The sequence below is a fragment of the Pelophylax lessonae genome, assembly GCF_965119305.1.
Source record: "Pelophylax lessonae genome assembly, chromosome: 1".
Lineage (NCBI taxonomy): Eukaryota > Metazoa > Chordata > Amphibia > Anura > Ranidae > Pelophylax > Pelophylax lessonae.
The window spans coordinates 372,409,589-372,423,509 of NC_138768.1; the positions used below are offsets into that span (position 1 = coordinate 372,409,589).

Here is a 13,921-nt window from a genome sequence, read left to right on the forward strand (position 1 = left end):
GTATACTGGCTGCACTGGAGGCACGCATGCATAGCTCTGCATTGGGGAACATGTATACTGGCTGCACTGGAGGCACGCATGCATAGCTCTGCATTGGGGAACATGTATACTGGCTGCACTGGAGGCACGCACGCATAGCTCTGCATTGGGGAACATGTATACTGGCTGCACTGGAGGCACGCATGCATAGCTCTGCATTGGGGAACATGTATACTGGCTGCACTGGAGGCACGCACGCATAGCTCTGCATTGGGGGACATGTATACTGGCTGCAATGGAGGCACGCACGCATAGCTCTGCATTGGGGACATGTATACTGGCTGCACTGGAGGCACGCACGCATAGCTCTGCATTGGGGACATGTATACTGGTTGCACTGGAGGCACGCACGCATAGCTCTGCATTGGGGAACATGTATACTGGCTGCACTGGAGGCACGCACGCATAGCTCTGCATTGGGGAACATGTATACTGGCTGCACTGGAGGCACGCACGCATAGCTCTGCATTGGGGACATGTATACTGGCTGCACTGGAGGCACGCACGCATAGCTCTGCATTGGGGACATGTATACTGGCTGCACTGGAGGCACGCACGCATAGCTCTGCATTGGGGGACATGTATACTGGCTGCACTGGAGGCACGCACGCATAGCTCTGCATTGGGGGACATGTATACTGGCTGCACTGGAGGCACGCACGCATAGCTCTACATTGGGGGACATGTATACTGGCTGCACTGGAGGCACGCACGCATAGCTCTGCATTGGGGGACATGTATACTGGCTGCACTGGAGGCACGCACAGCTCTACATTGGGGGACATGTATACTGGCTGCACTGGAGGCACGCACGCATAGCTCTGCATTGGGGGACATGTATACTGGCTGCACTGGAGGCACGCACAGCTCTACATTGGGGGACATGTATACTGGCTGCACTGGAGGCACGCATGCACAGCTCTGCATTGGGGAACATGTATACTGGCTGCACTGGAGGCACGCATGCATAGCTCTGCATTGGGGAACATGTATACTGGCTGCACTGGAGGCACGCACGCAATGGCTCTGCATTGGGGGAACATGTATACTGGCTGCACTGGAGGCACGCACGCATAGCTCTGCATTGGGGGGACATGTATACTGGCTGCACTGGAGGCACGCATGCATAGCTCTGCATTGGGGACATGTATACTGGTTGCACTGGAGGCACGCATGCATAGCTCTGCATTGGGGAACATGTATACTGGCTGCACTTGAGGCACGCACGCATAGCTCTGCATTGGGGACATGTATACTGGCTGCACTGGAGGCACGCACGCATAGCTCTACATTGGGGGACATGTATACTGGCTGCACTGGAGGCACGCACGCATAGCTCTGCATTGGGGGGCATGTATACTGGCTGCACTGGAGGCACGCACGCATAGCTCTGCATTGGGGACATGTATACTGGCTGCACTGGAGGCACGCACGCATAGCTCTGCATTGGGGGACATGTATACTGGCTGCACTGGAGGCACGCACGCATAGCTCTGCATTGGGGGACATGTATACTGGCTGCACTGGAGGCACGCATGCATAGCTCTGCATTGGGGAACATGTATACTGGCTGCACTGGAGGCACGCATGCATAGCTCTGCATTGGGGGACATGTATACTGGCTGCACTGGAGCCATGCACGCATAGCTCTGCATTGGAGACGTGTACGCTGGTGGTCACTGCATTGGAGGCATGCACGCATAGCTCTGCATTGGGGACATGTATACTGGTCACTGCATTGGGGACATGTATGCTGGTCACTACATTGAAAGGGGGCATTTATACTGGTCACTATATTGAAGGGGGCATGTACTGTGGGGTTTGTGCTAGGAGCCTGTACTGTGGGGTTTATGCTAGAGGGCCTATACTGTGGGGTTTGTGCTTGAGTTGTTTGTGCTTGAGGGGTTTGTGCCACTCTCAGTCCATGTATCCCATAATAGGATGTCTCTCACAGTATATCCCATAATAGGGCCCCTGTTCCCTATTATGGGATATACTAGTACTGATGGATCCCTTAATATGTGATATATTGGGAGAATTGGTTCACGCAAGCAAAATACAGGGGACAAAATGGGTGGAGTCTATAAGGGGTGTGGCTTCTGAGAAATGGGAGGGGTCAAAATGGAAGGGCGGGGTCTTGCGCCCCCCATCTTAAAACTTCACCAGCCGCCACAGACCACTGCCCTACAGGATATTATAAACTAAACCAAGGACTACTGTTTTCCATAAAATAAAAGGAACGCATAATTGTTTGTACTTCTAAACTGTATCATTCAAACAATTTAAATAGGAAGTATGCTGTGTTATGCAATTATCAAAGCAAAAATATATACGTATTAACCTTTTCACTGATGTATGCCATGCATTGGCACCTGGGCATGTACACTGACTTGTGGTTGCTAGAGTTTTTTTACATTGTGACTGACCGCTTTCTTGTGGAAGGGATTCCAGCAGCTAAACAATCATTTCCAAGTGTCTGCCAGTGAAAGGGTTAAAGTGGAACTAAACTGTATCTGAACACCACAAAACAAAAACACACAATTTAAATAATTTTTAAATATATTTAAAGGAAACTCACCCATCCCCATCCATGTCCTAGTACTGGAGTTGGAGCTTTTTTTGGAAGATTGCAAGGCTCATTTGCAGGGCTGGCCCAAGACATTGTGCTGCCTGGGTCCAAGAATGAAATGCTGCCCCCCATCCCCCCCAAAAAAATTCACGCCCTTCAAAAGGCCCCCACATTCTATAGGACTATGAAAGCAGTCAGAGGGGTGCGAGTGTGTACGGAGTGAAGGCAGGAGCAGGACAGAGCAGTAGACACTGGGCAGATGAGCGCACCAGGAGAATGCCGGGCTGCGGGCATGGTACAGGAGAATGCGGGGCTGCGGGCATGGTACAGGAGAATGCCGGGCTGCGGACATGGTACAGGAAAATGCAGGGCTGCGGACATGGTACAGGAAAATGCAGGGCTGCGGACATGGTACAGGAAAATGCAGGGCTGCGGACATGGTACAGGAAAATGCGGGGCTGCGGACATGGTACAGGAAAATGCGGGGCTGCGGATATGGTACAGGAAAATGCGGGGGCTGCGGGCATGGTACAGGAGAATGCAGGGCTGCGGGCATGGTACAGGAGAATGCAGGGCTGCGGGCATGGTACAGGAGAATGCAGGGCTGCGGGCATGGTACAGGAGAATGCAGGGCTGCGGGCATGGTACAGGAGAATGCGGGGCTGCGGGCATGGTACAGGAGAATGCGGGGCTGCGGGCATGGTACAGGAGAATGCGGGGCTGCGGGCATGGTACAGGAGAATGCAGGGCTGCGGGCATGGTACAGGAGAATGCAGGGCTGCGGGCATGGTACAGGAGAATGCAGGGCTGCGGGCATGGTACAGGAGAATGCAGGGCTGCGGGCATGGTACAGGAGAATGCAGGGCTGCGGGCATGGTACAGGAGAATGCAGGGCTGCGGGCATGGTACAGGAGAATGCAGGGCTGCGGGCATGGTACAGGAGAATGCAGGGCTGCGGGCATGGTACAGGAGAATGCAGGGCTGCGGGCATGGTACATGACACTGCGTCTTCTGTAGTATGCAAAAAGTGTACCTGTGAAGTTTCAGCTCTGTAGCATGTCCAGAACTAGAAAAAAATATAATTTTTCTTAGAATTTTTAAGATGCCCAAAAAATGCCCTTAAATGCCTGCAACAAAAACGCCCAGGTAGAGTGGAGCCATATCCCTCTGCTATTAAAAATTCTAAGAAAAATTATATTTTTTTCTAGTTCTGGACATGCTACAGAGCTGAAACTTCACAGGTACACTTTTTAGACCCCCCAGACACTAAATCCAAAAAAAGTAATGCCTGCCTCCAAAAATGCCTGATAAATGCCTGCAACAAAAACGCCCAGGTGGAGAGGAGCCCTATGCCTGTGCTACTAAAAATTCTAAGAAAAATTCACAAGTCGGATCACAAGTCGCTTCAAATAAGATAAGGAGGCGATTCCCATTGAAGTCTATGGGACAAGTCGGATACAAGTCGCCTCAAAGTAGTACAGGGCCCTTTTCAGAAGTCGGAGCGACTTCAGTAGTGCCAATTAAGACGGCACTTATTGATAACATTGCTTTTGTTATGTCAAGCGACTTGGGGCGACTTGAGGGCACACAAGTCACGGCAGTGTGAATGGACTCTAAACCGCTGGCAACAAAAGTGAGTACACCCCCAAGTCAAAAATGTCCAAATTGGGCCCAAAGTGTAAATATGTGCGGCCACCATTATTTTCCAGCACTGCCTAAACCCTCTTGGGCAGAGTTCACCAGAGCTTCACAGATTGCCACTATACAACCCAAGCGCTCACTCTATTGGGAATTGTAGGTGTGCCGCTCTCCTCAGATGGAGAAACTTCAATAACAAACAAGAAAGGAGAAGCCTAGTGCACTACCCTTCAACACCTTTGACAATGTATTAAAATGCCAAAAACACACTCACAAAACATGGAGTAAAATCGCATAAAACAGCTTTAAGGAAGGGAGCATGTCTCCTGAAACGTGTCAACGGTCCTAGCATATTGACGTTTACTTTTCCACACTGAGGTGGATATGTTTTATGCAATTTTACTCTTCATGTTTGGAAGTATGTTGTTGGCATTTTAATACATTTTCAAAGGTGTTGAAGGGTAATGCACTAGGCGTCTGCACCTCCTTTCTTGTTTGTTTCCACTCAGAACAGGCTTCGCCATGATCGACCAAAGAATTCGAGTGCACATGCTCAGCGTCCTATCCAGAAGTTGTCTTTGGGAAATAGACTTCTGAGTTCTGCCAGCACTGCTGCAGAAGTTGAAGGGGTGGGGGTCAGCCTGTCAGTGCTCAGACCATACACCGCATACTGCATCAAATTGGTCTGCATGGCTGTCGTCCCAGAAGAAAGCCTCTTCTAAAGATGATGCACAAGAAAGCCCGCAAACAGTTTGCTGAAGCCAAGCAGACTAAGGACAAGGATTACTGGAACCATGTTCCCTGGTCTGATGAGACCAAGATAACATTTATTTGGTTCAGATGGTGTCAAGCGTGTGTGGCGGCAACCAGGTGAGGAATACAAAGACAATTGTGTCTTGCCTACCAAGCCGTCAAGCATGGTGGGGGGGGGAGTGTCATGGTCTGGGGCTGCATGGGTGCAGCCGGCACTGGGGAGCTACAGTTCATTGAGGAAACTATGAACAACATGTACTGTGACATACTGAAGCATAACATGATCCTCTCCCTTTGGAGACTGGGCTGCAGGGCAGTATTCCAACATGAGAATGACCCCAAACACACCTCCAAGACGACCACTGCCTTGCTAAAGAAGCAGAGGGTAAGCATGTCTCCTGACCTAAACCCTATTGAATATCTGTGGGGCATCCTCAAACGGAAGGTGGAGGAGCGCAATAACATCCACCAGCTCCGTGAGGTCATCATGGAGGAGTGGAAGAGGACTCCAGTGGCAACCTGTGAAGCTCTGGTGAACTCAATGCCCAAGAAGGTTAAGGCAGTGCTGGAAAATAATGGTGGCCACACAAAATATTGACACTTTGGGCCCAATTTGGACATTTTCACTTAGGGGCAAATTTACACCGTTACACAAACTGTACACTCACTACTTTACATTGTAGCAAAGTGTCATTTCTTCAGCATTGTCACATGAAAAGATATAACATATTTACAAAAATGTGAGAGATGTACTCATTTTTGTGAGATACTAAATGACATCAATTTGGCCTAGGGCAGAAAACTGAGAAAATGTTACAAAAAAGGTTAAAACCAGAAAATACAATATAGCTTCTATCTTAACAAATGCTAGCAGCATAAGGATTAAAAATCATGTTGATTGAGAGAGTTTAGTTCCACTTTAAAGAAGGCAAAGAGCACTGTTAGATATGCTCAAGAGTGAGCAGGAAATGTGTTGTTCAGCAGTCATTTTGTAGTAAGAGCACATTGAAAACACTTACAGTATTATGCGTTGATTAATGAGCATGTGTTTGTGAAGGTCTCTATCCTATTCAACTGAATAAGAAGCTGAAGGTCAACTACTGTACAATAAGCTATTAAAATTAAAAGGAAAATGATAGCACACAAAAAGTATGGAGTTTTACCTTGTGTAACGTGACAGTGTACTGTTCCCATACTGTGTCTTCTAGTCCAAACCCCTGGTAAAAGAAAAAAACATGGAATTTAGGAGAGAAAAAAGGTCATAGTAATGTACCCTGTCCCTGAACACTGTAATGCTGTTTCCTTGAGAAAATGTCCCTGTTTATATTTATGCTGTGTTCTTTGCCCTTAAAAAATGATTTGAGTCCTAATCATGCAGTTTGTTGAATATTTCTTTGAGAAGAAACATGCGGAGACATAAACTTGGAAAAAGTTAAAATTAATATTCAAGCTTTTTTTTTGGGGGGGGGGGGGGTTTAGGATGTCATGTGATGTACTCATATTTATTGGATTCAACAAGTGGGCTGCGTGTGCTTTCTGCTGCATTCCTTCAAATTCCAGTATGTGTACTTACGCCACTCACTTAACCTGACACCACAAAGCTTGGATTACTGGACAGACTGGATCATCTCATTGTTGTGATGAAAGTTTGTTGTTTTTACCCATATAACGTTTAGCAAGCTGTGGTGGACAATCATTTCAGTACTTTTGTGTTTATTCCAGCCATGATACTTTTCTATCCACTTGAGCAACGGAAGGTTTTACCCCCTTCATGATCAGACTATTTTTTGCTAGTTAGCACTGCACTAAATTCAACTGGCAATTGCGCAGTCAAAACAAAATGGATATAAAACTTTTTCACACAAATAGAACTTTTTGGTGGTATTTGATTTCCATATAAAAACGAAAAGAACTAAAATCTTGAGAAAAAAACAACACACTTTCTGCTATAAAACATATCTAATAAAAAAAAAAAAAAAAAAAAAAAACACTACGTTTTCCAATGACCATAAGAAATTAACATTCTGGCCCGTAGAATGCAATGCTCAATAGCCCTTTGTGCATAAAACACACACACATTCTCTAACAGTCTTTTTTCCAAATTCTAGCAGAAAAACTGCTGCTTATTTTTATAAACCAGTGCGCATGAGGCCTTCTAAAGGCTTTTATAGCCACTTGCCAACCCACCACAGTACTGGCACTATACAGCTGGGTGTTTTTTTTCCGGGTCTGCTCGTGCGTGCACTTGGAAACCTGAGCTATCATTCGCTGCAGCACAAGCCTATCAGCGGGTCCCGGCCATTAATCATTGGGCAGATGAGAGTCTTGTGTTGGTAAACAACATAGAGCTCTCTACAGACAGCAACAGTGTGTCAATTTTTCTTTCTCCTGAAGGAAGAGGAAAAAAACAGGCCGTTGCTCAGTAAAATCAGCACATACAACACACAGTAAACATTGTTAGGCACACAGTTAAATAGGAAGTAAACCCTCTGAAAAAAATGTATAAAAAATAAAACCTGTAAAGACAAAGGCATAATGAGCTAGTATGCATCGCATACTAGCTCATTATGAAGTACTTAAAAAAAAAAACAAAGCCCCCGCAGTGCTGACAGGACGGCTGTCCTGCTTCCTGGATCGCGTCCTCCAGCCATCTGATTTCCCGGAGGCGCGATTACATCACTCCCACGCTTGCGCGCGGGAACCGCCGTTCACGGCATAGGGCCATCCGTGCCGTTCCTTCAGAGCGCATGCGCCGATCACGTCACCGGCTGCATGCACTGTAAATATCTCCTAAACGGTGCATGTTTAGGAGATATTTATAGCACCTATAGGTAAGCCTTAATATAGGCTTACCTATAGGTAAAAGTATTTAAAGTGGGTTTACAACCACTTTAACCTTTTGATTGCCCCTAAACGTTAACCCCCTTCCCAATCAGCGTCATTAGTACAGGGAAAGTATATATTATTAGGACTGATGACTGTATTAGTGTAACCGGTGAGGTCGATGTCAATTATTCAGTCCCCCCCCCCAGCATCAGTTTGTTTCAGATTTTCCGTTGCACATCACAGTCCCACTATAAGTCGCTGATCACCGCCATTACTAGTATATAAATAAAAAAAAAATTCCAGTGTAATATATATATATATATATATATATATATATATATATATATATATATATATATATATATACACACACACATACATACACTATATATATATATATATATATATATATATATATATATATATATATATATATATATATATACATATATATACACACACACACACACACACACACACACACACATATATATATATATATATATATATACATACATACATACATATACACACACACCATAGTTTGAAGACGCTATAACTGTCACACAAACCAATTAATATACGCCTTTTGGGATTTCTTTTTACCAGACACACACCAGAATACATTTTGGCAAAAGCTAATGAAGAAATTCTTTTTTTTTTTTTTTCTCAGACAAATTTTTTTTTTTTCTCAGACAAATGTTTTTATCGTTTTTTTTTTTTTTTGTGCTGCTGCCATTTCCACTATTCACATTTGTTTTTGGCCACTAATGGTACTAATGCACAGTGATGACAGCTGGCACTGTGGGGCTGTTCGTGAGGGTAGGGTGGACACTACACACCAGTAACTCACACTCCTGACCTTTACCCCTTTGTGGGGCTGGGCAGTGGGAGTGTGGGCGGTGTAGACCGGCTATATAACATGTTGGGAACTGTTAGTGTGTCAGTAGCACTTTTGGCTCTGAGGAAGAGGGTCCTCCCTCGAAACGCATCAGCCAGATCATTTCGGATACCATCACATTATCCAGCAGTTCAGGAGTATCCTGGAGGCGATTAGTCTCTAATTTCTACATGCGTATATACATCCTACGTTTGGGAGAACACTGTGCGCTACCTTTTTGGATTTTAATACATTTGTTAGTGGTAATGCACGAGGTTGGTGCGCCCTTCTCTTGTTGTTTTTTGAATTGTTTTATAACTACTCTGCCCTGTTGTAAAGCATTGCGCAAACTGTTGAAGCTATATAAAATCCTGGGGGGTGGGGTCTTCGGATAAATATAAACTGGCAGACAACGTTAGAGCCAGCAACAAAGGAGGACTTTTTTTTTTTTTTTTTTTTTAAGCAGGTCAATGGCGCCAGAAGACATCACCGGAGGAAGAAGAAAATCGGTAGTGGACACGTTGGGAGCTACGACGGGGGACATTCTACCTTTTTAATAAAGGACTTGTCAAAAACCGCCTTTTGTTTTTTGTAACACTACGCTTTTTCATTGGTGATTAGGTAGGGGTACAATGTACCCCATGTCAGACAACACCGTTGACCCTGCAGGAGGGAGGACCACACCCTAACAAAGAGGGGAGGGGAACCCCACCATCCAAAAAGGGAAAAGCACTGAGTGTGCCAACAAATGAGGGGGAAAAAAACAAAAACGAATATATAAAATCATCATTTCGATGGTAATAAAAATGGGATTTTTGACTTACTGTAAAATCCATTTCCCTGATGTTCATTGAGGGACACAGCTCCTGATCTTCTTAACCATTGGGTTATACCTCCCCCACAGGGGTAGGACTCTAGACCGAAAAAAAGTCTGGCTATGCCTATGGGCAGTCCCAGGGGGTATACTCCCTCTCTTACGGTAAGTAAAAAATCCCATTTTTCTTTCGTTCACTGACAGACACAGCTCCTGATCTTCTTAACCATTGGGACACCCCAAAGCAGTGTTAAAACATGAGGGGTGGGAACAGCGAAAAAGAAACTTCCAAGGCTAACTATAGCCAACCAAGTAAACAGAAGTTCAACCAAAACAACTGGAGCTCACCTGAAAAAAACAACACACCCCCAAAGAGGACCAGGTCCTCTAGACATCAGCCTAAAAAATCCTTAAAAGGTGAAGGAAGCATCCGCAGATGCCAACACATCCATTTTATTGAACTTTGTAAAAGTGTGCACCGACGACCAGGAGGGCGACTTGCAAACCTGCGTCACTCACGCCTGATGACAGAAGACCCAGGAGGCACTGAGCGCCGAGTAGAATGTGCCTTGACAGGGAAAGGAGGAACCTGACCTTAGGATGGAATAAACCTGAACCACAATCTGTCTGATCCATCTGGAAAAGGTCGCAGAGGAAGCGGCTAACCATTTCCGAGGCCTATTTGTATGCACTAATAGTAAGTTGACTTCCTAAAAGATTCCGTAGCTGCCAGATTCACCCTTAATTGCCCAGACCACATCCAAGGCATGCAAAGCAATTTCCTTCGGATATTTTGGCCTGGGACACAGCAAAGGCAACACAATGTCTTAATTAAAATGATCAGAGACAACCTGAGGAATGGATGACGGACAGAGGTGAAAAACCACCTCATCACTGTGAACCACCAAGTAAGGTAAATGACAGGATAACGCCGCTAATTCCGATACCCTGCACGCAGAGGTGAAAGCCACCAAAAAGGGCACCTTCTGGGACAGTGTAAGCAGGGGAATCTCCCGAAGATTCTCAAAAGGAGGCTTCTGGAAGACAGAGAGCACCAAATTGAGGTCCCAAGGTGGCAACAGAAACCGCACTGGAGGGGTCAAGTGCCTAACTCCCTGAAGAAAAGTACGTACCAGGGATTATGTGGCCAAGGACCGTTAAAAGAAGACCGCTAAGGCCGACACCTGACCCTTGATAGTACTCCAGGCCAGTTTCTGCTCAACCCCCCTTTGAAGAAAGGTCAAGACCTGAGCTACCGAAAGATAGCTAGGATCAACCCTAAGAGACTCACACCACGCAATGTACGTCTTCCACGTATGATGGTAGATCTTCCTAGAAGTAGATTTCCTAGCTTTTAACAGCGTTGAATCACCAACTCAGACAAAACCTCCATTCATCCGCACCTGGTGTTCAACAGCCAAGAGGTCAAAGCCAGCGATTGTAAAGCAGGATGGAAGATTGGCCCTTGGGACAGCAGATCCTCCCTGAGAGGAAGCTTCCAACGAATGTCGGCGACCAGCCGCACCGCACCAGATCAGCGCAAAAAGCCCGGCAAGGCCAGTCCGGGCCACTAAGATGACCGGAATCCCTTCTGTCTCGATCCTGCGTAGAAGTCTTGGCAAAAGCTTGAGGAGAAGAAGGGAAGGCGTAAATCAGACGATACTGACCCTCACTGGGCCACCAGCGCATCTGTGGTGTCTGCCAGAGGATCCCGTGACCGAGCCACAAACCTCTGCTTCTGTTTAGCCGAGACGCCAACAGATCCACCTCTGGAATCCCTCACTGGAGACACAACTGATGACACACACTGATGAAGGGACCATTGCCATTGGTCCAACGCCTGCCGACTGAGGTAATCCCCCTGCCAGTTTTCCATCCTGGGAATGTGTACGGCAGAGAGGGCTGGAACACACCATTCTGCCCACCTTAGAATGTCGGCTACCTGCAGGAGGTGCCAGGTCACTTCTTGTGCCCCCCGGTGATTGACATAAGCCACAGCCGTGGCATTGTCTGATGGAATGCGTACAGGACATCCCTGAGGATGATCTGTCCAATTTTACCGGCACAGTCTGATTGCTCGGAGTTCCAAGATCGGTAGTCTGAAATCTTCCAGTGTCCAGATACTCTGAGCAGAATTTTTGCCGAAGATGCCTCCCCAGGCTGGCATGCTTGGTGACCTCTGTCCAAGGGGAGGAAGGATTTTCCCAGCCGAAGCCCTGGAGAACGAAGTCACCATATCAGGGACTCTTTTGTTCCCCAGCTCAGCCGGATCTGATTGTCCAGAGACTGTAGATTCTTGTGCCATTAGGCCAGAATCTCTCTTGCAGGGACCTCGTATGAAACTGTGCAAATGGAACCGCCTTGAAGGTAGACACCATCATGCCGAGCACCCGCATGCAAGTACGGATGGATGAACATGTGCTGGACAGCAGAAGACTAAATGCAGTTTCTAGAGTTTGTCCAGAGGAAGGAGCACTCGGACTCTGGACTCTGCCTTAGCCAGACACAGATTGTCCAGCTTTGTGGACAGAACCAGAGAAGATTTCAGAAAATTCAGAATCCAGCCAAACTCGTATCTTGTAGCCAGGCCGTATGACCTCGTGGACCCACTGGTCTTGTACCAGGGAATTCCACGGGTCCGGGAACCAGGGAAAATGTCCCCCCATGCCAGATACAGGTGAGGGTACATCTTCCTGCTAAAGGGGCCTTGTCCGTGGGTCTGGAGAAGCCTGCTCATGACTTGCCAGACAAAAGTTTGCTTGGATCCTCCAGAGGAGGCCCAAAGGGCATAGATCCCTTGTCAGTTGACCCTGAGGGACGAAAAAACATCTTATGAGCCGAGAAGGAGGGCCAATGTCTACAATGAGGGCCCATGCCCTTAGTAGTTTGCGGAAGAAAGGTACTCTTCTCCCCCTCTGAGACCTTTAATTATATCATCCAGGATAGCACCAAACAGGCGATCTCCTTGAAAGGGAAGGTCAGACCTTTATACAAGTTTGGTCCGCAGACCAGCATTTGAGTCAAAAGACACGACGAAGGACCACTGTCGAAAATGAGAGCCAAGCCACTAAGGGAGCCACATCCGAAGAGGTATCACAGATAAACTGCAGCCCCTGGACCAGCTGGTCCGCCAGCTCAGCAAAGACAGGGGGGAGCTACTCCCCCTCCAGGTCACGGTGCAAAAGCTTAACCCATTCATCAGAGTCTGTCACACCAGGGCAATTGGGAATATCAGCCTCAGTGCTGAACCAGCCAGGGTCCGCCTTCTTGTCAGCCAGGTCCTCAACTGGAATCATGGTTGCCTTGTTTAATCTGGGAAACCGGAGGGTCCACCACCGGTGGAACAGTCCACTTCTTAAGAAGGGACTCCTCATAGGGGTTTCGTCTAGCAACTTGCTTAGGGACCCCAAGGGATGCTTTGGTCGTTCCCACTTTTTAGTGACAATTCTGTCAAAATAGGCGGGGAAAGGGAACACCTTTTCCTCTCTGGATGGCTTGTGAGTGCTAAAAAGGAACATGCGCCTCCATTGCAGCCGCAACCACAGTTGTGTCCTCCATCCCAGGAAGTTGACCAGACCACCCAAACAGCCCCAGCATAAGTGGAGGAGGGGGGGGGGGGGGAGGACAGATAAAGAGGGGTGCCTGACAGGAAGGAGGGGAACCTGGGGGTCCGATCGTCCTATGGAGGGGCCCATGTCCACCCTAGGGGGAGAGGGGGGCAACTACTCACCATACCAGGAACCAGGCAGGCACCACTCCAGACAGAATCCCTCGCAATCGAAATGGGGGGGGGCTGTTGGCCAGGAGAAACGCTGCGACTCGGGCAGAGACCCAGTCGTATGCGAACTCCTGAGGCGTTTAACTCGCAGGCCAGCTCCTGTCCGGTGGGGCTATGTTGCGGCTGACCTAACACGGAGATTAGGTCTGGGCTCGCTCGCTGGTCAGACTGGGGTGATCAATGGATCTAGATTATCCAGCCCGTCACCAAGTCTGGAAATTGATTGTAGATCTCACAGGAAAAAAAAAACAGGAGAAAAATCTATCTAAAGAAAAAATTGCCAGGACCAGAGATCCCAGCAAGGATCTAGGTCCTTACTCCTGACTAGGCAGAAAAAAAAATGGGAGTACCTATAACAGGGGGAGGGGAATATACCCCCTGGGACTGCCCTTAAGCATAGCCAGACTTTTTCTGCCTTGTGTCCTATTTCTGTAGGGGGCAGTATAACCCAATCATTAAGATGATCAGGAGCTGTGTCCGTCAATGAACAAAAGAGAAATAATGATTTTATATATTTGATTTTCTGATTTTTTTTCCCCATTTGTTGGCACACTCAAAGTCCTTTCTCCTGTTGATGGTGGGGTTCCTCCCTCCTACAGAACCATCCGTTTGGTCTGACATATA

General features: G+C 47.2%; 1 protein-coding gene across 1 annotated transcript in view; it reads right to left on the reverse strand.

The window, feature by feature from the left end:
• The window catches only part of LOC309544971 (tight junction protein 2-like), a 72,711-nt gene that overhangs the window by 30,885 nt on the left and 27,905 nt on the right, over positions 1-13,921 (reverse strand). The window contains exon 2 of the mRNA XM_082243998.1: positions 6,163-6,216. Coding sequence (XP_082100124.1) covers positions 6,163-6,216 — 54 coding nt within the window. The remainder of the gene's footprint in view (positions 1-6,162; positions 6,217-13,921) is intronic.